Raw genomic sequence first — 24,281 nt, forward strand, 5'->3', positions numbered from 1 at the left:
TTTCTTTGAAGTTGTCCATTTTATTGGCATACAGTTGCTTGTAGTAACCTCTCACGATCTTTTGTATTTCTGCAGTGTCACTTGTTACTTCTCCTTTTTCATTTGTAATTCTATTGATTTGAGTCTTTTTCCTTTTTTTCTTGATGAGTCTGGCTAATGGTTTATCAATTTTGTTTATCTTCTCAAAGAACCAGCTTTTAGTTTTATTGATCTTTGCTATCGTTTCCTTCATTTCTTTTTCATTTATTTCTGATCTGATGTTTATGATTTCTTTCCTTCTGCTAACTTTGGGTTTTTTTTTTTGTTCTTCTTCCTCTAATTGCTTTAGGTGCAAGGTTAGGTTGTTTATTCGAGATGTTTCCTGTTTCTTAAGGTAGGATTGTATTGCTATAAACTTCCCTCTTAGAACTGCTTTTGCTGCATCCCATAGATTTTGGGTCATCGTGTCTCCATTGTCATTTGTTTCTAGGTATTCTTTTATTTCCTCTTTGATTTCTTCAGTGATCACTTTGTTATTAAGTAGTGTATTGTTTAGCCTCCATGTGTTTGTAGTTTTTACAGATCTTTTCCTGTAATTGATATCTAGTCTCATAGTGTTGTGGTTGGAAAAGATACTTGAAACAACTTCGATTTTCTTAAATTTACCAAGGCTTGACTTGTGACCCAAAATATGATGTATCCTGGAGAATGTTCCATGAGCACTTGAGAAAAATGTGTATTCTGTTGTTTTTGGATGGAATGTCCTATAAATATCAATTAAGTCCATCTTGTTTAATGTATCATTTAAAGCTTTTGTTTCCTTATTTATTTGCATTTTGGATGATCTGTCTATTGGTGAAAGTGGGGTGTTAACGTCCCCTACTATGAATGTGTTACTGTCGATTTCCCCTTTTATGGCTGTTAGTATTTGCCTTATGTGTTGAGGTGCTCCTATGTTGGGTACATAAATATTTTCAATTGTTATATATTCTTCTTGGATCGATCCCTTGATCATTATGTAGTGTCCTTCTTTGTCTCCTCTAATAGTCTTTATTTTAAAGTCTATTTTGTCTGATATGAGAATTGCTACTCCAGCTTTCTTTTGGTTTCCATTTGCATGAAATATCTTTTTCCATCCCCTTACTTTCAGTCTGTATGTGTCTCTAGGTCTGAAGTGGGTCTATTGTAGACAGCAAATATATGGGTCTTGTTTTTGTATCCATTCAGCTAATCTGTGTCTTTTGGTGGGAGCATTTAGTCCATTTACATTTAAGGGAATTATCGATATGTATGTTCCTATTCCCATTTTCTTGATTGTTTTGGGTTCGGTATTGTAGGTCTTTTCCTTCTCTTGTGCTTCTTGCCTAGAGAAGTTCCTTTAGCAGTTGTTGTAAAGATGGTTTGGTGGTGCTGAACTCTCTCAGCTTTTGCTTGTCTGTAAAGATTTTAATTTCTCCATCAAATCTGAATGAGATCCTTGCTGGGTAGAGTAATCTTGGTTGCAGGTTTTTCTCCTTCATCACTTTAAATATGTCCTGCCACTCCCTTCTGGCTTGCAGAGTTTCTGCTGAAAGATTAGCTGTTAACCTTATGGGGATTCCCTTGTGTGTTATTTGTTGTTTTTCCCTTGCTGCTTTTAATATGTTTTCTTTGTATTTAATTTTTGACAGTTTGATTAATATGTGTCTTGGCATATTTCTCCTTGGATTTATCTTGTGTGGGACTCTCTGTGCTTCCTGGACTTGATTAACTAGTTCCCTTCCCATATTAGGGAAGTTTTCAACTATAATCTCTTCAAATATTTACACAGCCCCTTTCTTTTTCTCTTCTTCTTCTGGAACCCCTATAATTCGAATGTTGGTGCGTTTAATGTTGTTCCAGAGGTCTCTGAGACTGTCCTCAGTTCTTTTCATTCTTTTTTCTTTATTCTGCTCTGCAGTAGTTATTTCCACTATTTTATCTTCCAGTTCACTTATCCATTCTTCTGCCTCAGCTGTTCTGCTATTGATCCCATCTAGAGTATTTTTAATTTCATTTATTGTGTTGTTCATCATTGTTTGTTTCATCTTTAGTTCTTCTAGGTCCTTGTTAAATATTTCTTGCAATTTGACCATTCTATTTCCAAGATTTTGGTTCATCTTTACTATCATTATCCTGAATTCTTTTTCAGGTAGACTGCCTATTTCCTGTTCATTTGTTAGGTCTGGTGGGCTTTTATCTTGCTCCTTCTGCTGTGTGTTTTTCTGTCTTCTCATTTTGCTTATCTTACTGTGTTTGGGGTCTCCTTTTTGCAGGCTGCAGGCTCGTAGTTCCCGTTGTTTTTGGTGTCTGTCCCTAGTGTCTAAGGTTGGTTCAGTGGGTTGTGTAGGCTTCCTGGCGGAGGGGACTAGTGCCTGTGTTCTGGTGGATGAGGCTGGATCTTGTCTTTCTGGTGGGCAGGTCCACGTCTGGTGGTGTGTTTTGGGGTGTCTGTGGCCTTATTATGATTTTAGGCAGCCTCTCTGCTAATGGGTGGTGTTGTGTTCCTGTCTTGCTAGTTGTTTGGCATAGGATGTCCAGCACTGTAGCTTGCTGGTCGTTGAGTGAAGCTGGGTGCTTGTGTTGAGATGGAGATCTCTGGGAGATTTTTGCTGTTTGATATTATGTGGAGCTGGGAGGTCTCTTGTGGACCAGTGTCCTGAAGTTGGCTCTCCCACCTCAGAGGCACAGCACTGACTCCTGGCTGCAGCACCAAGAGCCTTTCATCCACACGGCTCAGAATAAAAGGGAAAAAAAGTAGAAAGAAAGAATTAGTAGAAGTAGAAAGAAAAAAAGAAAGGGAGGGAGGGAGGAAGGAAGGAGGGAAGGAAGGAAAAAAAGAAAGAAGATAAAGTAAAATAAAATAAAGTAAGATAAAATATAATAAAGTTATTAAAATAAAAAATAATTATTAAGAAAAAAAAGAAAAAAAACCAAAAAAACAACGGACGGATAGAACCCTAGGACAAATGGTGGAAGCAAAGCTATACAGCATAAATCTTGCTCTCAAAGTCCACCTCCTCAATTTGGGATGATTCGTTGTGTATTCATGTATTCCACAGACATCAAGTTGATTGTGGAGCTTTAATCTGCTGCTTCTGCAGCTGCTGGGAGAGATTTCCCTTTCTCTTCTTTGTTCTCACAGCTCCCGGGGACTCAGTTTTGGATTTGGCCCCACCTCTGCGTGTAGGTCGCCTGAGGGCGTCTGTTCTTTGCTCAGACAGGACGGGGTTAAAGGAGCCGCTGATTCGAGGGCTCTGGCTCACTCGGGCGGTGGGGGGGGGGGGGGGGGGTGCATGGAGGGCGGGGCGAGCCAGCGGCGGCAGAGGTCACCGTGACGTTGCACCAGCCGGAAGGGGTGTGTGGAGAGTAACCTGTGCTCGCACACAGGCTTCTTGGTGGCGGCAGCAGCAGCCTTAGTGTCTCCCGCCCGTCTCTGGGGTCCGTGCTTTTAGCCGCGACTCGCGCCCGTCTCTGGAGCTGCTTTAAGCAGCGCTCTTAATCCCCTCTCCTCGCGCACCAGGAAACAAAGAGGCAAGAAAAAGTCTCTTGCCTCTTCGGCAGCTCCAGACTTTCCCGCACTCCCTCCCGGCCAGCCGTGGCGCACTAACCCCCTGCAGGCTGTGTTCACGCCGCCAACCCCAGTCCTCTCCCAGCGCTCCGACCGAAGCCCGAGCCTCAGCTCCCAGCCCCGCCCGCCCCGGCGGGTGAGCAGACAAGCCTCTCGGCCTGGCGAGTGCTGGTCGGCACTGATCCTCTGTGTGGGAATCTCCCCGCTTTGCCCTCCGCACCCCTGTTGCTGTGCTCTCCTCCGCGGCCCCGAAGCTCCCCGCCTCCACCACCCGAGGTCTCCGCCCGCGAAGGGGCTTCCTAGTGTGTGGAAACTTTTCCTCCTTCACAGCTCCCTCCCAGAGGTCCAGGTACCGTCCCTATTCTTTTGTCTCTGTTTATTCTTTTTTCTTTTGCCCTACCCAGGTACGTGGGGGGTTTCTTGCCTTTTGGGAGGTCTGAGGTCTTCTGCCAGCGTTCAGTAGGTGTTCTGTAGGAGTTGTTCCACGTGTAGATGTATTTCTGGTGTATCTGTGGGGAAGAAGGTGATCTCAGCGTCTTACTCTTCCGCCATCTTCCCGGAAGCCCCTACAAAATTTATTTTTAAATTTATTCTTCAAGTCACTGAGTATTACTTTTGTTTATTTCCTTCTCTCAAGAAGTTAAAAATGTATGTAACTTTTTAACACTACTTTCAACAATGAACTCAGAATGTATTAAATGATAGTTTAGGAAAAAATAATTTTTGTAAAATTATGTTACATGCTCATTTTGTAAACAATGTTGTGGAGTATGAACCCAGCTATCCCTTGAACTTTTTTGTTTCTTTGTCTTGGAATTTTTCTGTCGTTTTATTTTCCAACTATTTAGGCTCTTTTTTGAAGTAACCCATCATTTTCACATTATTTTGAAATGTTGGATCAGTAGATGTTTTTATTATTTGGTTTTGATATTTACATACTGACAAATTATTTTCCAGAAGGGAAAGATTTAGATTAACCAAAAGTCCGTGTAAATGAATGCCTGTTTTCCTGCACTTTGTCCAACTCTGTGTGGTTGCATTTGGCTTATAAATATTTACTGATTCTGTAGGTGAAAATGTATATCATTAATATAGTAGTTTGTATTTCTTTGGTTAGTGATGAAATAAAAGTCTTTTAGTGTGATTATTATTGATAAAAATCTTTACATTAGCAAGAAAATGATGTTTCTATAATTTAACCTAACTCTCTTTCTTGTCTGTGTGTGACTAGAAAGTTATAACTATTTACTTATACTTTCTTTCAGTCGTTTATCAGTTTTATCATCTCATGGTTTACATTTAACATTTTAGTTTATCTGAAATTTGTTCAATTATATGTTGTGAAATTAGAGATCTAAGTCTATGTAATGCTTCAATTTGAACCAATATTCCACCTGATTCTATCGCTTTTAACATTTTCTAGATCAGCTTATTCAATTATTTATTTTCAAAAACAATAGTCATTTTTCTTCCTTTTCTGGTACAAAAAATAGTTTAATTGTTCTAAATATTTAAACAGCAACATTCTTACAATGCCAATTCCTCTTAAATATCATTTTTGCTGGTGCTAAATGAATTGGTCAAAACTTTCAGAAAACAATTTGAGGAAGTGTAAAAAATTCTTAATTTGAAAATAACTTTATCCCAGTTGTTTTGAGTTTACTCAGTAAATTTATAGAAGGGTAAATATAGAAAAGGCCCTATGTATAAAATTATTTATTATTCAATATTTTTAAATACTCAAATTTTCACCTTTAAATAGATTTTAACATATGTTCTTTAATTTTCAATAAAATTGAGAGCAGTGCAAACCTGCCAAAACTCTACCTACAAGTAACCACCAAAGACATAGCACGTTACAAATCTATTATTTTGCTTTACACATCAGTAATATTTGTTGGGCTTCCCCGGTGGACAGTGGTTGAGAATCTGCCTGCCAATACAGGGAACACGGGTTCGAGCCCTGGTCTGGGAAGACCCCACATGCCGCAGAGCATCTGGGCCCATGAGCTATAATTACTGAGCCTGTGCGTCTGGAGCCTGTGCTCCACAACAACAGAGGCTGCGATAGTGAGAGGCCTGCGCACCGCGATGAGGAGTGGCCCCCCCTTGCCACAACTAGAGAAAGCCCATGCACAGAAACAAAGACCCAACACAGCCATAAATAAATAAATAAATAAAAATTTAAAATAATATTTGTTATATTAAACAATGGTATACTAGGGTATAAATGTCTCATAACTTTAACAACTCCCTTAATTGTGAACCGTTCTCTTGACAACTTTTTGTTCTTTTGTTTTTCCAATTTAGCTTTTAGTAAATAAAACCAAAAACAGGTGCTACACAACTTTGAATATTTAAAAAATATTTTGTAAGATAAATTACTTAAAATAGAATTGCTGGTAAAAAGCCTGTATATTTTATGTTTTAATAACTAGTGACAATTTTATACTCACAGTCATTTGCCAATTCAGAAAAGTATCAGTTATTTAGTGTTCTCACAGGTGAAAGTCGTTCTATTCTTTTCATTTGCTTTCTTTCTTTATTAATGAGATTGAATAAATTAAAAAAATTTTATACCTTTTAATTTCTTTTGTTTATTTTTGGTGATTCATTGGCCTTGTCTCTTTAATTTAGATGGTCTGTGTGTCTGCCTCTGTGTGTGAGTATGTGCCTGTAGGTAAATATAATCTAGTTAAGTAGAAAAAAGACGTTAGGCTGGCAGATTGAGAGATACATGGTTATTGTACAAATGTAGACTCTACCCAGTTCTTGAAAGAGTTGGGGTTTTCCTCTATTAGTAAAGAATCTCCTGAGTAATGGGTTATTTCAGTGATACAATAAACTTTATGCCAACCTGATTTGAAATAAAAACTTTAATATTAAATTTAAATAATCAACACTTTGTTAATGTAGTTGTGTTTTAGCCATAGGCTACACATTGTCAACATGATTCATTATACAGAGAATGTTGAGAGGGAAAAACATATCTACTCCTTAATCTGCTCCTTTCAAAACCGGATTCAAAGAGGAAATGAAATGTATAATCTCATTAAAGGGGAATAAAATTATTCTTCTGAAGAAGGACTGCAAAGTTGGGAGAGAGATTTAGTCTCTCATTTCCTCCCTTTTTTACCCTTTTAATGTTATACCTAAATGTTTACTTGTACATCAGAATGAAGGCAATTTTCACTGTCTGAGCTGATACAGTCACCATGTAACTCTTTTCCTCACATTTCTCTATTGCATAGATATTAAAGAGAGACACAGAAAGATATCAAGATTGAGCTGAAACAATCTAAGTCTTTCCAGAAAATAATGTTTAAGAGTAAGCAAAACAAGGGTATTGTAAACAAGCAAGAGGTAACCTACACAGAACCAAAATTTTCCAAATCTCAACAGAAGCAAAAAATACCCAAGACAAACCAGAGAAGTGTCAAATCAAGTGAACAGCAAGTAAACTACACGGAACTGAAGTTTCCAAGGCCCTCTCACCTTCAGCACAGAAAACGGTTGTTTAGGAAAAAAAGAAAAGGTACAATATTATATATATTTTGTTATTTGCTAGATCTTGATTCTTGGGTTTAGAAGATTACTTTTCTCAAAACCACTATAAAATTGCCTCATTACACGAATTATCTATCTTCAACACTCTCCTTAATTATTTTAGGATATTACCATGGAATTGTTTGTCTCTTAAATAGTCCTTCACTATGTTCATTTCCTCTAAAATAGCATTGATTCAAATTCCTACAGAATTGCATTACTTGTAAGAACTACTGTGAAAATTCTATTCCTTTTTTTGTGTTATTTTAAAATTATTTTAAAATAATTCTTGATATTAGTCTTCAATTCAGTTCAATATAACTCAGTCCCACAACTATGTCTGAATTTGTTCTGTGGGCCTGCTCTGGACTTAGGGTACCTACAAAGATGAAGAAGCAATAACCACTTAGCTTCAAAGAACTAACAGAATTTGTTAGGGGAAAGACAGATTATAGAGAAAAAAAGTATTTTGGCGGTAGAGCTTATATGACTTCATGATTAACTGAAAGTTGGAGGTAAGGTGAGAAATGAGTAGAATAAGATAACAAGGTTTCTAGCTTAAGTGACTAAGTAGTTAATCATCTTACTCACCATTAAGAAAAATAATGTTTAATCCAGTAAAAGTCAGATCATATATGGCTCTGAATTGTCTCTTGATCACTTCAGAGGACAACGTCCATAATGAAATTAGATTAAAAGGCTGGATATTCCAGAAGAGGATGGAAATGGGTGGGAAAGACTCAGTAGGTAAGGTTGCAAATAGAGATGATGGGGGTGAAAAGTCTATCATAGAGAAAAGCAACATATAAGACTTGAGTAGAGGAAGACTCAAGAAAGGTACATACGAAATGCATGTCCATTTCTGTTAAGAAAGAACTGAAGTCAACAAGAAGCTAATAGGGAGGAAATTTGGGTATCAAAGAACTAGGGTCCTCAATGTGGCTGAGAAATAGTTTTATTCAGGATGAACTCATTCAAGAATTAGAAAATGAATGGTTGCCCTCTAAGGGTGAAACACAATGGTCTTAAATTTTACATTTGATGACTTCTGGGAAACGATGGAACTTCATCATTGTTTCTGTTTTCTTTAGTGTTACACCACCGACCTACAGCATGGCAACTGGTGACTGGGAGTCTAGGGATCTTGTGTGTGGTCTGGATGACAACAGTGGGTGCCTCGCTTGCAAACTGTAAGTAATTAAGAAAATAATCTGTTTTTATTAAAATCAGTAACATAATACATTTCAATGATTTGCTTTCAAGACTGATTTTTACGTTGTCTTAATTATTTTATCCTATACAGAACTAATTACTACCATAATTTTTACCACAGTATTTTCTAGCAGAGAAGAACAAAACTGAAAAAGATCACCTGTTCCCACACTATCTTCTAAAAATGGTGGTGAGTATTCTCTCTGTTCAATCCACTTCTAATATTGATCATTGGAACTAAAGGGTTTGCCTTCCTGACAGCCACAAAACTTCGTGAATCATGATAGAAAAATGCTGTTTTATGGTATGGTCAATGTTTTATCAAGGAAATATTAATATTGGGCAAAATAAGAAAGAAGACATAAGAGAATGTGAAAAGACCCAAAGTATTATGTATAAAAGATAATTATTGTTTGCAATTTGATTATTATTAGGAGAAAATGGGATTTAAATTATATTAAGGTGGGGCGCGAGAGAAATGTGTGAAGGGGGTCAAAAAGGCAAAAAGAAAACAAATGAAAAGCAAGGGAGTTGTGTCTCATTAACACTTTTTTCTTTCTAGCTTTCTCTGATGGATATTATTCCTCTAACATTTATGACATTACAAGCATATAAATTTTACATTAATTTTTTTATACATCCAGATACAATAGCCATAATATAGAAAGCTGTTTTTGTTTTCAATTCTCTTTTTTTCACTTATCGCGGGTTTATTCAAATCCTTATCAGTAAATTAAGCACTTAAAAAACAGCAGGGGTGGGGCACAGTGGGGGGGGGGGAAGAGGAGGAGAGGGAAAGAGAGAACTTTCCTAATTGAGTCTGTTTTTTCAGGAAGTCGGGATGGTTCCCCTCTGTCTTCTTTTCAGAGAAATATTTGCTTTTTCATGAACAGTGTAAGATTCTCAGCACAGATGCATTTGCCAAGAAAAATATCTCTTCCACACACAAAACCCAAAAGTGTAGGGTTCCTTTGTCATTGAGACTAAAGGCATTCCTCATGAGTATTCCTGATGAATAGTCCCTATAAGCAAATAAAAAAAAAAAAAGAAAATGGAAGGAAATTAAAATAATGGAGTAAAAATATGGAAAGAACTAATTGAAAGTCTTATTAAAAATAAATTCTTTGAATAAAAAAGGGAAAATCTCAATAGGTGCAATAAACAGGAGACTAGACCCAGCAGCTGTTAATTTTTTATTTAAATTAGTGATTGCTTTTCAAAACTTCTTGATGTCTCCCAGAAAAGAAATATTAATGCCAAATATTAGCTGTTCATATTGCTTGTTTTTCTTCAATTCACCTAATCTGAAAATAAAAAGCAATCAAATAGTAAATAATTAAGGAAATGCAACTTATGACCCCAGTGAGTTACCACTACACAACCATCCAAAATGGTTACAATTTGAAAGGACTGACAGTAACAAGGACATGGAGTTAACTGTACTGGTGCAAATCCCCAACAATTTCACTCTTAAACATTTAAAAAAGAGACATGAAGAGATATGTCCACATAAGACATGTGCAAAAATGTTTATAGACAATTTATTTATAAAAACTAAAAATTATAAGCAATCCAAAAGTAAATCACCAGATGAATGGATTACAAATTATGGGTTAGTCATATGATGGACAAGTCAGCAATGAAAAAGAATGAAATCCCTATACACACAACCTGAATAAAACTCAAAAACATTATGTTGAGTGACATAAGATGCAAACGAGTTGATATTGAAGGATTGTGTTTATACGCATTGCATACAAAGGTAAAAAATAATTTACAGTGATGTAAATCAGATCTGTGGTTGCTTGGGTAAAGCAGGTGTGGGGCATTAGTTGGGAATTGACATGAGTTAACTTTTGAGGTGATGGAAATATTCTAAATTTTAAATGGGGAGGAAGTTACAAAGGTATATTCATTCATCAAAACTCATCAAAGTGTGTACTTCAAAACAATGTAATTTATTGTGTGTAAATTGTAACTCAACCAAGTGGATTTAAAAATAGCACAGGAAGACATAATTAAAAGCAGTGAAGCTAACTCTTCTTCCTCTCTTTAGTCCTATTCCTCAGAGGTAAATTCTCACATAGCTTTGTTTTCTACTAATGTTTTCCTAGTCTTTCCATAGTCCTCTTTGGAAATAAAAAGCAATTTATTGTTTTTTAACAATAAAATAAAATAAAATAAAATAAAAAAGTCCTCTTTCTTTTTTATTTTTACTTCTTATTCCTTTACTACTACTTTAGTTGAATTTCTAGCTTTAAAAGTCAAGAGATGCAACTCAAGCTCTACTTCTCTCGTAGGAAGGAAGAGGTTCAGGGTTACAGTCGACAGGTGGCAGGGAACCAGAGTTGCTGCTCTAATTTCTACCTAAGGGATGGTGCTTAACAGCTCAGGCATCTAAGTTTATGTATTAGTGAAGTTCAGCTTCCCTTTTTCTCCTCATTAGATCCAGATGTCTAGATGGACACAATTTTTTTAATTTAAATTTTAGTTTTACATCTAGGTTTCTGATAAAACAGCGGAAATCATCAAGGGCCAAAGATGGAGAGAAAGCTTGAAACGAGAGAAGCATTCTGACTCTGAAGTTACCACTCTCTGGGGTTATTTCCAGTTTTAATAACTGTACAGTCTGGATTGAACCGCTACAACAGAGACAGAGAATGAGGCTTTCACTTAGCTTGAGCAAAAGAGTTAAACATTAGTTTCTCATGTAAAGCTTGAGGATATTAAAACAGTTTTTTCTATATTAGCTCAAGTTCTAGTTGACTATACAGACCTTTCTGTAATTTCTTAGGCAGACTCACTTAGAATTTAAGGTTATATTCCCTGTGTGATCCTGGGTTGGTAGGACCCCAAATCATCACAGAGAAAGTACATGCAGATGATCCATCTAAGAAAAGGACACTAGCTCAGGTCCAGATGATTGTCATATATAAAAATTAATTTAAAATACCAAATTGCATAGGGAAAAAGTCATAACAGTACTTAGCTGAGATAACAAAGAAATTAGATGCTAATACATCCAGGTAATTGAAGTATCAGATACAGAATGAAAATTAGATGTCTTTCAAATATGTAAAGCCTTGAAAAGTGGAATTAAAGACACAAAAACTGATATGGAAAGTACAAAAGGACCAAACACAAACTTAGTCTTTTCCTGGATGTTTTAAGAAACAGAGCCTGAGGCAAGGAATAAAGTAATAAAGTTTTATTTGGGAGAGAAAAAATCAGGTCATTGAGGGTGCGTAAACAGTGGGAAAATAAAAACTGAAGTAAAAAAATAATATGTTATGATTCTGGTTATTATTTCATAATGAGCAGCAAAATATCACAGCAAATTGCTCAGAAGTATGTTTCTGTTCTGCATACTAAATTGCTTTTGAATGATTGCAAAAGGAGCCCATGCAGTTGAATAATTAATGGGAGAAAGAAAGAAAAAGAAAAAAAGAACAATTTGTAGGCTGAGGGTGGAAGCAAGATATGAATGAGAGAAAATCTTAAAGAAGAAATTTAAAGTATAATTAATATATGAAAAGATGCTCACTTTCACGGGCAATTAGAAAAAATTGTAATTAAATAATGGTACATTATTTCAAATTTCAAAGATTAGTATAGATTTTTTAAAATATGAAAATTTTAAAAAGTTAGAAAAATGAGCAGATTAAAGGAAGACTCATACACTGTTGGTGAAATTGTGATGAGCAAAAGCAAACATATGCCTTCTCTGTTATACTCTTTACTATTTACCTCAAAGAGATTTTTTTGAGCTATAATTGACATGCAACATTATATTAGTTTAAGGGGTACAATATAGTGATTTGACACTTGTATATATTCTGAAATGATCATCAAAATAAGTCTAGTTAAAATCCATCACCATATATGGTTATAATTTCTTTTTCTTTTGATGAGGACTGTTTTTTTTAATAAGAGGACTACTTTATTTTTAAATTTTATTTATTTATTTTTGGCTGTGTTGGATTTTCGTTGCTGCGTGCGGGCTTTCTCTGGGTGCAGCGAGCGGGGTCTACTGTTTGCTGTGGTGCGTGGGCTTCTCAATGTGGTGGCTTTTCTTGTTGCAGAGCGTGGGCTCTAGGCATTCGGGCTTCAGTAGTTGTGGCGCACGGGCTCTAGAGCACAGGTTCAGTAGTTGCGGCGCACAGGCTTAGTTGCTCCGAGGCATGTGGGATCTTCCCGAGGCATGTGGGATCTTCCCGGGCCAGGGCTCGAACCCGTGTCCCCTGCTTTGGCAGGCGGATTCTTAACCACTGCGCCACCAGGGAAGTCCTGATGAGGACTTTTAAGATCTACTCTCTTATCAACTTTCAAATATACAACATGGTATTATTACCTATAGTCACCACACTTTACCTTCCCAGAATTTATTTATTTTACAACTGGAAGTTTGTACATTTTGACCATTTTCACCTACTTCCCTCACCACCACACCTCACCTCTGGCAACCACAAATCTGTCTGTTTCTATGACTTTTTTTTTAGATTCCATATAAGTAAAATCATAGTGTATCTGTCTGACTTATTTCACTTAGCATCATGCCCTCAAGGTCCATCCATTTTGTTGCAAATGGAAGATTTCCTTCTCTTTACGGCTGAGAGTTGGGAGCCTCTGTGCTTCCTGTTCCTGTATATCTGTTTCCTTCTTTAGGTTTGGGAAGTTTTCAGCCATAATTTCTTCAAATACACTTTTCATCCCCTTTTTTCTCTCTTCTCCTTCTGGAACCCCTATTATGTGTACGTTGGCATGCTTTATATTATCCCATAGATCTCATACGTTGCTTTTGTTTTTCTTTCCTTGTCTTTCTGTCTACTGTTCTGATTGGGTGATTTCCATTTTTCTATCTTCTAGATCACTTATTCATTCTTCTGTGTCATTTAGTTGGCTATTCATTGCTTTGAGATTGCTTTTTTTTTTTTTTTTTTTTTTTGCGGTACGCAGGCCTCTCAATGTTGTGGCCTCTCCCTGTTGTGGCCTCTCCCGTTGCGGAGCACAGGCTCCGGACGCGCAGGCTCAGTGGCCATGGCTCACGGGCCCAGCCGCTCCGCAGCATGTGGGATCTTCCCGGACCCGGGCATGAACCCATGTCCCGTGCATCGGCGGGCAGACTCTCAACCACTGCGCCACCAGGGAAGCCCCGAGATTGCTTTTTATCCAGTAATTGAGTTATCTATTTTTGATTGGCTCTTCTTTGTAGTTTCTAGTTCCTTGTTACAGTGATCTGCATTTCTATTGACAATCTTTCTTAATTCAGTTAGCATTTTTATTACCACCTTCTTGAACTTGGGGTCTGGTAGGCTGGTGAGCTCTGTTTTATTTTGTTCTTTCAGGGGATTTCTCTTGTTCTTTTGGTTGGGAGTAGTTCCTCTGCCCTTAGATTTCACTTAAATTTCTATGACTCTATGAATTTAGGGGAAACAGTTGTCTATTGTGGTCTTGAAGGCGTGTTTTTATGTGGGAGCATTCCCGTGGAGGCTGTGTGTATTCAGTGTCTTTGGTGTGAGAGCTGCCAGCCACTTCTTTCCTCAGGGTGTGCTAGCCACGATCACCTTGATAGAGACTGTCATTGGCATTGGAGGATCAAATGCTCGTGCAGGGTGTGAGGAGGGACTTCCTCTCTGTTCAGTGGCCATCATTGCCCTGCCAGGTGCTGGATCTGCTCCCCAGCTGTGGTGTGGAGTGAGCAGGGCTGCGGGGTTTGCCCCTTCGGATTGAGAAGTGTGGTGATGAGGCAGCCACCAGTGCAAGGCTCTGTCCACCTGACTGTTGGCAAACCAACATGTGCACACTCCTTATGAGTAGCATCTAGGCTTCTCCAACCCTTCTGTCTGTCCCAGCAGTTTTCCCAGCAGGCAAGAGGGCTTGTCTCCTTTGTGCAGGACCCAGGACTAGGATGCCTAGATTGTGGCTCACCCTGCTCGCTCCTCAGGTTGAGAGTCCTTTTTTTTTTTTTTTTTCAGATCCCTCCCAGGGGTGCAGGTCCCGAGCCAATGTCTTTTTTTCCCATCCTACCCAGTTATAGGTTTCTTGCAACTTTGGTTGTGTAGTTCTGCTAGTTTCCAGTTAGCTTTCCATGAGAACTGTTCCACATGTAGATGTATTTTTGATGTGTTTGTGGGGGGAGATGAGTTCCACATTCTCCTACTCCACTGCCTTGATCCCCTTCCCTAACTGTATGTTTTTGATGATTATAAAAAAGATTATTAAAATATGCAAATTGCATATGTTTATTAAACAGTTGAAGTATAAGTTTTTATGAAATTAGTTACTGAATTTTATTCCATATATTTAAAATAATTAATAATAAAAATTTCTGACAAAAGTGCAATAGTTCATTAATTGCTTTTTGTGTTCATATGATTATATATTTTTTAGCCTTTTCAATATGCATATATAATTTTTATTTATTTATTTATTTGCGGTACGCGGGCCTCTCACTGTTGTGGCCTCTCCCGTTGCGGAGCACAGGCTCCGGACGCGCAGGCTCAGCGGCCATGGCTCACGGGCCCAGCCGCTCCGCGGCATGTGGGATCTTCCCAGACCGGGGCACGAACCCGTGTTCCCTGCATCGGCAGGCGGACCCTCAACAACTGCGCCACCAGGGAAGCCCTGCATATATAATTTTAATCACATCAAACAATTGTATAATATTATTTGGAATGCATTTTCCTTGTGGGTACAATTTTATAACAAATTTTTAGTAGAAAAATTCAAAACATGAGCTAAATATTAATTATTGTTAACTATGGTTTGTGTAAAACTTGCCCAGAAATGTTACAAAAAATGCTTGTTTTGCTATCTAATATCCATCTGTAAAACAAACACAAAGATATAGTAATTGTGTTAGTAGTAGTTATTCAGAGTACACATTAAATATGTTTACATTTTCTAGAATGTTCCTGTGATCTTTGTTCAACCCACTGGATTGGATTTGGAAATAGCTCTTATCATCTTTCCAACAAATCCAAAACCCGGGCGGAGAGCCATGCTGCCTGTGCAGAGCTGAATTCTCACCTTCTAAAGATCGGTATCAAGGAAGAGCTGGTAGGGCAGACACTTCTGTTTTTTTTGTTATACTATAACTATATCTGGTTTCAAAGCATTAGTGATTGACACCATAATTTGGGAAAACTGAAGGTTCTCAAAAGTGTATGATATTTTCTTACTTTGACTCAATTTTCTTAGGGAGAAACTCCACTTTTTGAACATTTAATGCTAGAAGAAAACCACATTAACAAATGAGATACCTTGAGAAAAAATCTTATTAATACTAAGTGGATGTGGTGCAAGCCCTTGGGAGAACTTTAACCAATAACAGTTGAGCCAGAAAGGAGTGGATTATAATATGCACACATTTCTGGTTTATGATTTCGTTTCCCAATTGGAAATTTTATCCATGCTTGAAATGAAAGGCTGGATAGGTCTCAAAATCAATGAAACCAATAAATCCTGGTTAAGGGAAGATGGCGTCACAGTAACTGAAAGCCTGAAAGTATAGTGTTTTGATAACTGAACTTTTCTGAGAGTATATGACAATTCGTGTGTATGTGCATGTATGTGTGTGTGCGTTACGTGTGTAGGGCACAGAAAGAGCAACCAAGAAAAAGGAAATCATTACGGTTTTTGAGGATCAGTCTGTGGGATTTAATTGGGGGAAAATTTCCAGTTCTTTCTAAATAATATCACCTTTAGGGCCTTTACTTTTTTAACTTTACTGGACTCTTAGGAGAAACTTATGCATAGTTTTAGGCAAGCTGATAAATCCATAAACTTCTATCATATTGGCTTATAATTCTACTTAAATAAACAGGATAGGATTAGATACTGTTCGGTATTTTGTGTTAAGCTTAATATTTTGTAATTAAAGACTGTCAATCTTCAGGGTTTAATTCTTGTTTTGATTAGTTTGTTCCTTTATTGTTTCTCATTTTGTTTGTCCTTTCTAATTTTAAGCTTGAGATAAAATTAGCATTTGCGGATATCACACCTTGCTTTACAATTGTTTTTACAGATTCTTGGAAATGGAGAACCATGGTTGTCCACATATTGAAGGAAATTATGTTTATGCTTGTAACTGTTCATCTGGGAAAACTTACGTCTGTGAGTTTAATATATAGCAGCTGTTTTCCTAATACATGTTGTGATTGAATCCTAATTAATTAAAGAAGTACAAAATATTCTGTTGCCTTTATAAAATTTTACAAATTATTGTTAAAGTTTTTTTTTTTTTTTACTGCACTCACAATACTTTAGTTAAATTTTCAACTTTTAAATGTATTCGAAGTGAGGAAAATTCACCACCCACAAATTCTTTGGGAGTGAGTGTTCTCCCTATGAGAGCTCATATTAATATTAATTTATTAAATAAAGTTAGCAAACTGTTTGTTTTAACATCTTTATGGGAGTATAATTGCTTTACAATGGTGTGTTAGTTTCTGCTTTATAACAAAGTGAATCAGCTATACATATACATATATCCCCATATCTCTTCCCTCTTGTGTCTCCCTCCCTCCCACCCTCCCTATCCCACCCCTCAAGGTGGTCACAAAGCACCGAGCTGATCTCCCTGTGCTATGCGGCTGCTTCCCACTAGCTATCTATTTTACATTTGGTAGTGTATATATGTCAGTGCTACTCTCTCACTTCGTCCCAGCTTACCCTACCCCCTCCCCGTGTCCTCAAGTCCATTCTGTAGTAGGTCTGCGTCTTTATTCCCGTCCTACCCCTAGGTTTTTCATGACCTTTTTTTTAATTTTTAGATTCCATATACATGTGTTAGCATACGGTATTTGTTTTTCTCTTTCTGACTTACTTCACTCTGTATGACAGACTCTAGGTCCATCCACCTCACTACAAATAACTCAATTTCGTTTCTTTTTATGGCTGAGTAATATTCCATTGTATATACGTGCCACATCTTCTTTATGCATTCATCTGTTGATGAACACTTAGATTGCTTCCATGCCTTGGCTATTGTAATAGTGCTGCTATGAACATTGGGTTCATATGTCTTTTCGAATAATGTTTTTCTCTGGATATATGCCCAGGGGTGAGATTGCTAAATCATATGGTAACTCTATTTTTAGTTTTTTTAAGAACGTCCATACTATTCTCCATAGTGGCTACATCAATTTACATTCCCACCAGTAGTGTAGGAGAGTTCCCTTTTCTCCACACCCTCTCCAGCATTTGTTATTTATAGACTTTTTGATGATGGCCATTCTGACAGGTGTGAGGTGATACCTCACTGTAGTTTTGATTTGCATTTCTCTAATAATTAGTGATGTTGAGCATCTTTTCATGTGTTTGTTGGCCATCTGTTTGTCTTCTTTGAGAAATGTCTGTTCAGGTCTTCCACCCATTTTTTGATTGGGTTGTTTGGGTTTTTTTGATATTGAGCTGCATGAGCTGTTTGTATGTTTTGGAGATTACTCCTTTCTCCGTTGCTTTGTTTGCAACTATGTTGTCCCATTCTGAGGGTTGTCTTTTCGTCTTGTTTATGGTTTCCTTTGCTGTGCAAAAGCTTTGAAGTTTCATTAGGTCCCATTTGTTTATTTTTACTTTTATTTCTTTTGCCTTGGGAGACTGACCTAAGTAAATATTGCTATGATTTATGTCAAAGAATGTTTTGCCTTTGTTCTCTCCTAGGAGTTTTATGGTGTCATGTCTTATATTTAAGTTTTTAAACCATTTTGAGTTTATTTTTGTGTATAGTGTGAGGGAGTGTTTTAAGCTGGTTGTCCAGCTTTCCCAATACCACTCGCTGAAGAGACTGTCTTTGCTCCATTGTATATTCTTGCCCCCTTTGTCAAAGATTAATTGACCATAGGTGTGTGGGTTTATTTCTGGGCTCTCTATTCTGTTCCATTCATCCATATGACTATTTTTGTGCCAATATCACACTGTTTTGATTACTGTAGCTTCGTAGTATTGTCTGAAGTCTGAGAAGGTTCTGCCTCCAGATTTGTTATTTTTCCTCAGGATTATTTCGGCAGTTCTGGGTCTCTTCTGGTTCCATATGAATTTTAGGATTATTTGTTACAGTTTTGTGGAAAATGTCATGGGTAATTTGATAGAGATTGCATTAAGTCTGTAGATTGCTTTGGGTAGTATGACCCTTTTAACAGTATTAATTCCTCCAATTCGAGAGCATGAAATATCTTTCTATTTCTTTGAATAATCTTCAGTTTCCTTTACCAATGTTTTATTGTTCTCAGTGTATAGGTCTTTCACCTCCTTGGTTAGGTTTATTTCTAGGTTTTTTTTTTGGATGCGATTTTAAACAGGATTTTTTTTGGATGCAATTTTAAACAGGATTTTTTTTTTTTACATTCTTTCTGATATTTTATTGTTAGTGCAAAGAAATGCAACAGACTTCTGTGTATTAATTTTGTATCTTGCTACTTTGCTGAATTTGTTTATTAGTTCTAGTGGTTTTTGTGTTGGAGTCATTAGGGTTTTCTACATACATAGTATCATGTCATCTGCATATAGTGACAATTTTGCCTTTTCCCTTCCAATTTGGATACCTTTTATTTATGTTTCTTGTCTGATTGCTATGGCTAGGACTTCTGATACTATGTTGAACAGAACTGGTGAGAATGGGCATCCTTGTCTTCTTTCATATTTTAGCTGGAAGGCTTTCAGTTTTTCATTGTTGAGTATTATATTAACTATGGGTTTGCTTTTATTATGTTGAGGTATAGTCCCTCCATACCCACTTTGGTGAAAGTTTTTATCATGAATCTTATTAAATGCTTTTTCTGCATCTATCAAGATGATCAGTGGTTGTTGTCTTTTCTTTTGTTTATGTGGCATATCACATTGATTGATTTGTATTTGTTGAACCATTCTTGCAACCCTGGAATGAATCTAACTTGATCACAGCATATGATCCTTTTTATGTATTGTTGCTTCAGTTTACTAATATTTTGTGAGGACTTTTGCATCCATATTCATCACAGATATTGGCCTGTACTTTTCTTTTTTTTTGTAATATCTTTGTCTGATTTTGATATCAGGATGTTGGTGGCTTCCTAGAATGACTTTGGGAGAGTTCCCTCCTCTTCAGTCTTTTGGAATACTTTGAGAAGGATTGGTATAAGTTCTTTGCATATTTGGTAAAATTCCCCAGTGAAGCCACCGAGACCTGGACTTTTATTTACAGTAAGGGAGTTTTTTAAAAAATTACAGATTGTATTTCACTTCTAGTGATCATTCTGTTCAAATTTTCTCTTTCTTCTTGACTCAGTTTTGGCAGGTTGTCCATTTTTAAAAACTTGTCCATTTCTTCTGGGTTGTCCAATTTGTTGACATAAGTGTTCATAGTATTTTCTTATGATTTTTTGTATTTCTCTGGTATCAGTTGTTATTCCTCCTTTTTCTTTTTTTTTTTTATTTGGCTCCTCTCTCTATTCTTCTTGGTGAGCCTGGCTAGAGGTATGTCAATTTTGTTTATCTTTTCAGAGAAACAGTTCTTGGCTTTATTGATCTTTCTATTGTTCTTTATCTCTATTTTATTTATTTCCTCTCTGATGTGTGTTATTTCCTTCCTTCTGCTGACTTTGGGTTTTTTTGTTCCTGTTTCTCTAATTCTTTTAGGTGGTAGCTTAGGTTGTTTACTTGAGATTTTCTTCTTTCTTGAGAAAGGCCTGTATTGCTGTAAACTTCCCTTTTAGAACTGCTTTTGCTGTGTCCCATAGATTTTGTAAGGTTGTCTTTTCATTGTCATTTCTTTCCAGGTATTTTCTGATTTTCTCTTTCATTTCATTCTGACCCATTGGTTTTTAGTATCATGTTGTTTAGTCTCCATGTAATCATTTTTTTTCCTCATTTTTTTCCTGTGGTTGATTTCTAGTTACATATGGTTGTGGTCAGAAAAGATGTTTGAAATAATTTCTATCCCTTACATTTCTTGAGGCTTGTTTTGTGTCCTACTATGTGGCCTATCCTTGAGAACGTTCCATGTGCACTTAAAAAAGAGTGTATATTATGGTTTTTTTGTATGTAACATCCTGTAGACATCAATTAAGTTCAACTGTTCTATTGTGTCATTTAGGATCTCCTTTGCCTTATTGCTTTTTATGTCTGGAAGATCTGTCCAGTGATGTCAGTGGGGTATTAAAGACTCCTACTATTATTTTATTCCCATCAATTTCTCTCTTTACGTCTGTAGTGTTTGTTTTATGTCTTTAGATTCTCCTAAGTATATTGGGTGCATACATGTTAACAAGTGTAATATCCTCTTCTTGTATTGATCCTTTTATCATTATATAGTGTCCTTTGTCTTTCATTATGAACTTTGTTTTAAAGTCTATTTTGTCTGATATGAGTATTGCTACCCATAGTTTCTTGTCATTTTCATTTGCATGTGCCATTTATCTTGTGGTTTAAGCCTTCTTTTCCTCCCCTTCCCATTGTTTGGTTAGGTGATATTTTTAAAAATTACCTTTTCTTGAACTGCATAGTTTGACTTGGGTTTATGTCGTTACATCAAATATTCCTAGTGTAGGGCTTCCCTGGTGGCACAGTGGTTGAGAGTCCGCCTGCCGATGCAGGGGACATGGGTTCGTGCCCCGGTCTGGGAAGATCCCACATGCTGCGGAGCAGCTGGGCCCATGAGCCATGGCCGCTGAGCCTGCGCGTCCAGAGCCTGTGCTCTACAACGGGAGAGGCCACAACAGCGAGAGGCCCACGTACCACCAAAAAAAAAACTATATGTATATATATATATATATATATATATATATATTCCTAGTGTAATACAGACAACTAGTCATGATTGGAGGATGAATTCATGAATGATATAATGAGTAGTTATTTAATATTTCCACCTATGTCATGGTGATACAGTTTACTATTGTTTGTGTTTTATCCTTTCAAGGGGCATTTATTTTTAACAGAGGAAATCTGCAGATTAAATTATTTATTTAATAAGAATAAAATGGAACATAAGAACTAGGGCAGAGAAATAGAGATGGTATTTTGAAAACGATGGACTTTGTGCCAGGTAGAGTATGGTTGAGAATGTAGAAATTCCTCAGGATAATTAGTGACAAATATCCTTAAATATGTTGAAAATGGGATTATGGCTTTTAGAATTTCTTCCATGACAATAGAAATGAAATAATAATGGATATGAGGAAATAGTGTATGTAATGCCAAGATTTAGCAACTAGTTTAAAAGTAAAACTTGAGGTATTTGAAGTTGCAGTGTTCATGATTGAGATGGAAATCAGATAACTGCAGGGTGGCTAAGCCGCCATCTCCTCAGATCTTGTAGAATGTGAAAACAATTTCTCAGAGACATTTGAAAATGGAAACTCTAAATGACACACTTAGAGGTCCATTTGTCCTTTCAACTGGAGCCCAAAGTCTCCTAGTTTCTGGAGGTTTGTGATGAGGTAAACTGTCTTCAAAATAGCCTATGTGTGAGAATTTCCTGTTCAAACCTGAAGTGACACATTGATGAGAAATCAACTTTTTCCACTCTTGTTTCACTCTGAGCCTTCACAGGGCAGTCTGTGGAGGTCACAGACATTGTTTATTCTTGTCCTAGATTTATGTTTTTAAATTTCTTCTTTTAATTTTTTAAATTCTTCTTTAAATTTCTTCTTTCTACCCAGCTATAGCAGGCCTCTTTTATGAGAGTAACCTGACCTCCCCACTAAAGGATGCACAACTTTCTGGCCAACAGAAGGTATGTGTCCCTCCTCTCCTGTCTCTCTACTAGACCACCTCACTTAGTGGGAAATAACAAATGTTAAATGTAATGCAAGTGAGGTACAATTAATATACAACAAAATCAAAGTAGAATATTGGTGTTTTTTTAAAATAATTCAGGGTAAAAAGCAACCATAAAACATGAAATATGTTGGAAGATTTCTCAAAGTATTCAATTTATTGTCTGTAGGAAGTTAGTTGCATATGCACTTGCATATTTGGGTTTATAAATCAATATAATATTAAGTGAAACCCACAGACATCATGACAGGGAACAATTACTTTGGGATTTTATAATCAGTAGAAGGTGGGTTTTTTGTATAATAGTATGTTAATATATATTTTGCTCAACCTTTATAAATAGATTCTTGGAAAGGAATTCATTGCATAACAAAAGCCAAACATAATTCCTCATACGTGTACTTAGACTCAATAAAAGCAGCCTGATTTTATAACAAAAATCAGGATGAGGTAGCTTCCTAAATGCTAATTTAAACTTAATTGTAAGTAATGAAAGAATTTTTTAAAAAATTGAACAAACACTGCAAAAAAATGTACCATGCTAATTAAAGGCACTCCTGCTTAATAAATTACTTAACAGGGTCTAACTGATATGAATTAGAAATAGTAACATAGAAATTGTGACTAAAATAATAATTAAAACTGATACTTGTTGAGAACTTATAAGTGTCAGGTTGAGTGCTCAGTGTTACATGCATTGGATATTACCTATTCTTATTTCCATTTTAGATTAGTAAGATAGGTTACTAGATACTAAAAATTTTTTAACAGTCACACTCTTGTAAGTTTCAAAGCCATAATTTATTTCCAGGTCTTTCTGACTACAGCATCCATTGACTGAATTATTAAGTTATGTTATCTGGATTTTTTTATAAGTAATTTTTATAAGTAATTACCATCACTTATACAACTAAAATGACCTTTACTAACTTTGACACCTATAGGATCTTTCTGGAAGTTTGAATTAACAGTGTTCTTCCATAAATTACTTATATTTGTTTATTATTTTGTGGGTTCATATCTTAGCCATTAAGTCAATTATCGATTACTTTTACAAACTAAGAATTTTTTAGTCTTTTTCTGTTGTTTTATTTTCAATATTGTCTAGGTTATATATAAGTTTAGTGTATCATGTAACATTTTCCAATACATGAAGTATTTCCTCAATTCTTAATGTCTTCTCAGAACTCCTCAACCATTCAAAATAACGACCATTTGGTAACACTTTTCATAAGTAAATGTAAGTCACCAAATAATGTAATTTAGTGTAGGAGATTGTTGTACATGCCAGCATTACACTTTCCCCATCTTTAAAATACTCTATCTTTAACCATTACTGGATTTCAAAATTATCATAAATATAGGTGAATCTCTCTTTTCTAATAAAACATTTTAATTTTAATACAAGCATTATAATGGTGTTAAAATATTTCTGTGGAATCTGACTAGGATATTATTAGTCATGAACTTCTTTACTCCTCCCTAATTTATTGCTTTTCATTGTTTCAACCAAAAATATATTGTCAAATGTAGAATAACTTAAAAAAAAAAAGTATTCTACCATGAGACACTTGTTTAAAGCTCTAAGGAATTTAAAACCAGGCCTTAAGATTGTTCTACTGCGAAGTGAGCACTAGACTCTACCCCGCCCATTTTACTGTACTAGGGATCTCATCTTACATACACCATTCATTCCTAAGTACACTTAGAGCACTGTCTGACATAATTCAGCTGCAGAGATGAATAACCAAGGAGTAACCTATGCAGAACTGAAGGTAGCCAAGAACTCAAAGAGGCAGCAAATAAAACCTAAGGGCACTAAAAGTTCCATTTCAATAACTGAGCAGGAAATAACCTATGCAGAATTAAATCTTCAAAATGCTTCTCAGAATCTTCGAGGGAATGACAAGAACTACCACTGCAAAGGTAAAACATTTAATAGTCACATGATGGAACTGTTCTAGGATATGCAGTTGGAGTACAGAGGTTGGAGAAGGAGTAGGGGATAAGTTCACATATTTTTCATTTTGAGGAACAGAACTTAAAGTTGGAGATGGGATTCTAATGTGAAATTGGAGGACTACTTTTATTCTGGCATTGCTGTAATTTGTAGTCTTTGATCAACAACTCATGAAGCGTTATATATGCTGAAAATGCAAAGGTATATTCTGAGAGAAAGATTATAGTGGTAGAAATG

The 24,281-nt window shown here is 36.3% G+C and overlaps 2 protein-coding genes across 12 annotated transcripts in view; both read left to right on the top strand.

The window, feature by feature from the left end:
• LOC307193637 (NKG2-A/NKG2-B type II integral membrane protein-like) overlaps positions 1–8,289 on the top strand; it is a 58,546-nt gene extending 50,257 nt beyond the window's left edge. The window contains exons 13-14 of one of the 7 annotated variants that reach the window (XR_013830370.1): positions 6,971–7,103; positions 8,206–8,289. Coding sequence is in view for 2 of the 7 variants with exons in the window: in XM_079935909.1 (XP_079792035.1) it covers positions 6,971–7,028 (58 nt within the window). In the remaining 5 variants the exon portion in view is untranslated. Of the gene's footprint in view, positions 1–6,819; positions 6,937–6,970; positions 7,121–8,205 lie in introns of those variants that run through there. The other 6 variants (XR_013830371.1, XR_013830372.1, XR_013830373.1 and 3 more) reach the window with 6 other exon arrangements.
• Positions 1–24,281, top strand: part of LOC307193636 (NKG2-A/NKG2-B type II integral membrane protein-like) — a gene marked incomplete at its 3' end in the record, with an annotated part of 52,171 nt that overhangs the window by 12,023 nt on the left and 15,867 nt on the right. For 3 of the 5 annotated variants that reach the window (XM_079935904.1, XM_079935905.1, XM_079935906.1), the window contains exon 1: positions 23,566–24,010. In XM_079935904.1, coding sequence (XP_079792030.1) covers positions 23,824–24,010 — 187 coding nt within the window. In that variant the 5' untranslated portion in view covers positions 23,566–23,823. Of the gene's footprint in view, positions 1–15,233; positions 15,386–16,380; positions 16,442–21,966; positions 22,041–23,565; positions 24,011–24,281 lie in introns of those variants that run through there. The other 2 variants (XM_079935908.1, XM_079935907.1) reach the window with 2 other exon arrangements.

This window comes from Stenella coeruleoalba, assembly GCF_951394435.1.
Source record: "Stenella coeruleoalba genome assembly, chromosome: 11".
NCBI lineage: Eukaryota > Metazoa > Chordata > Mammalia > Artiodactyla > Delphinidae > Stenella > Stenella coeruleoalba.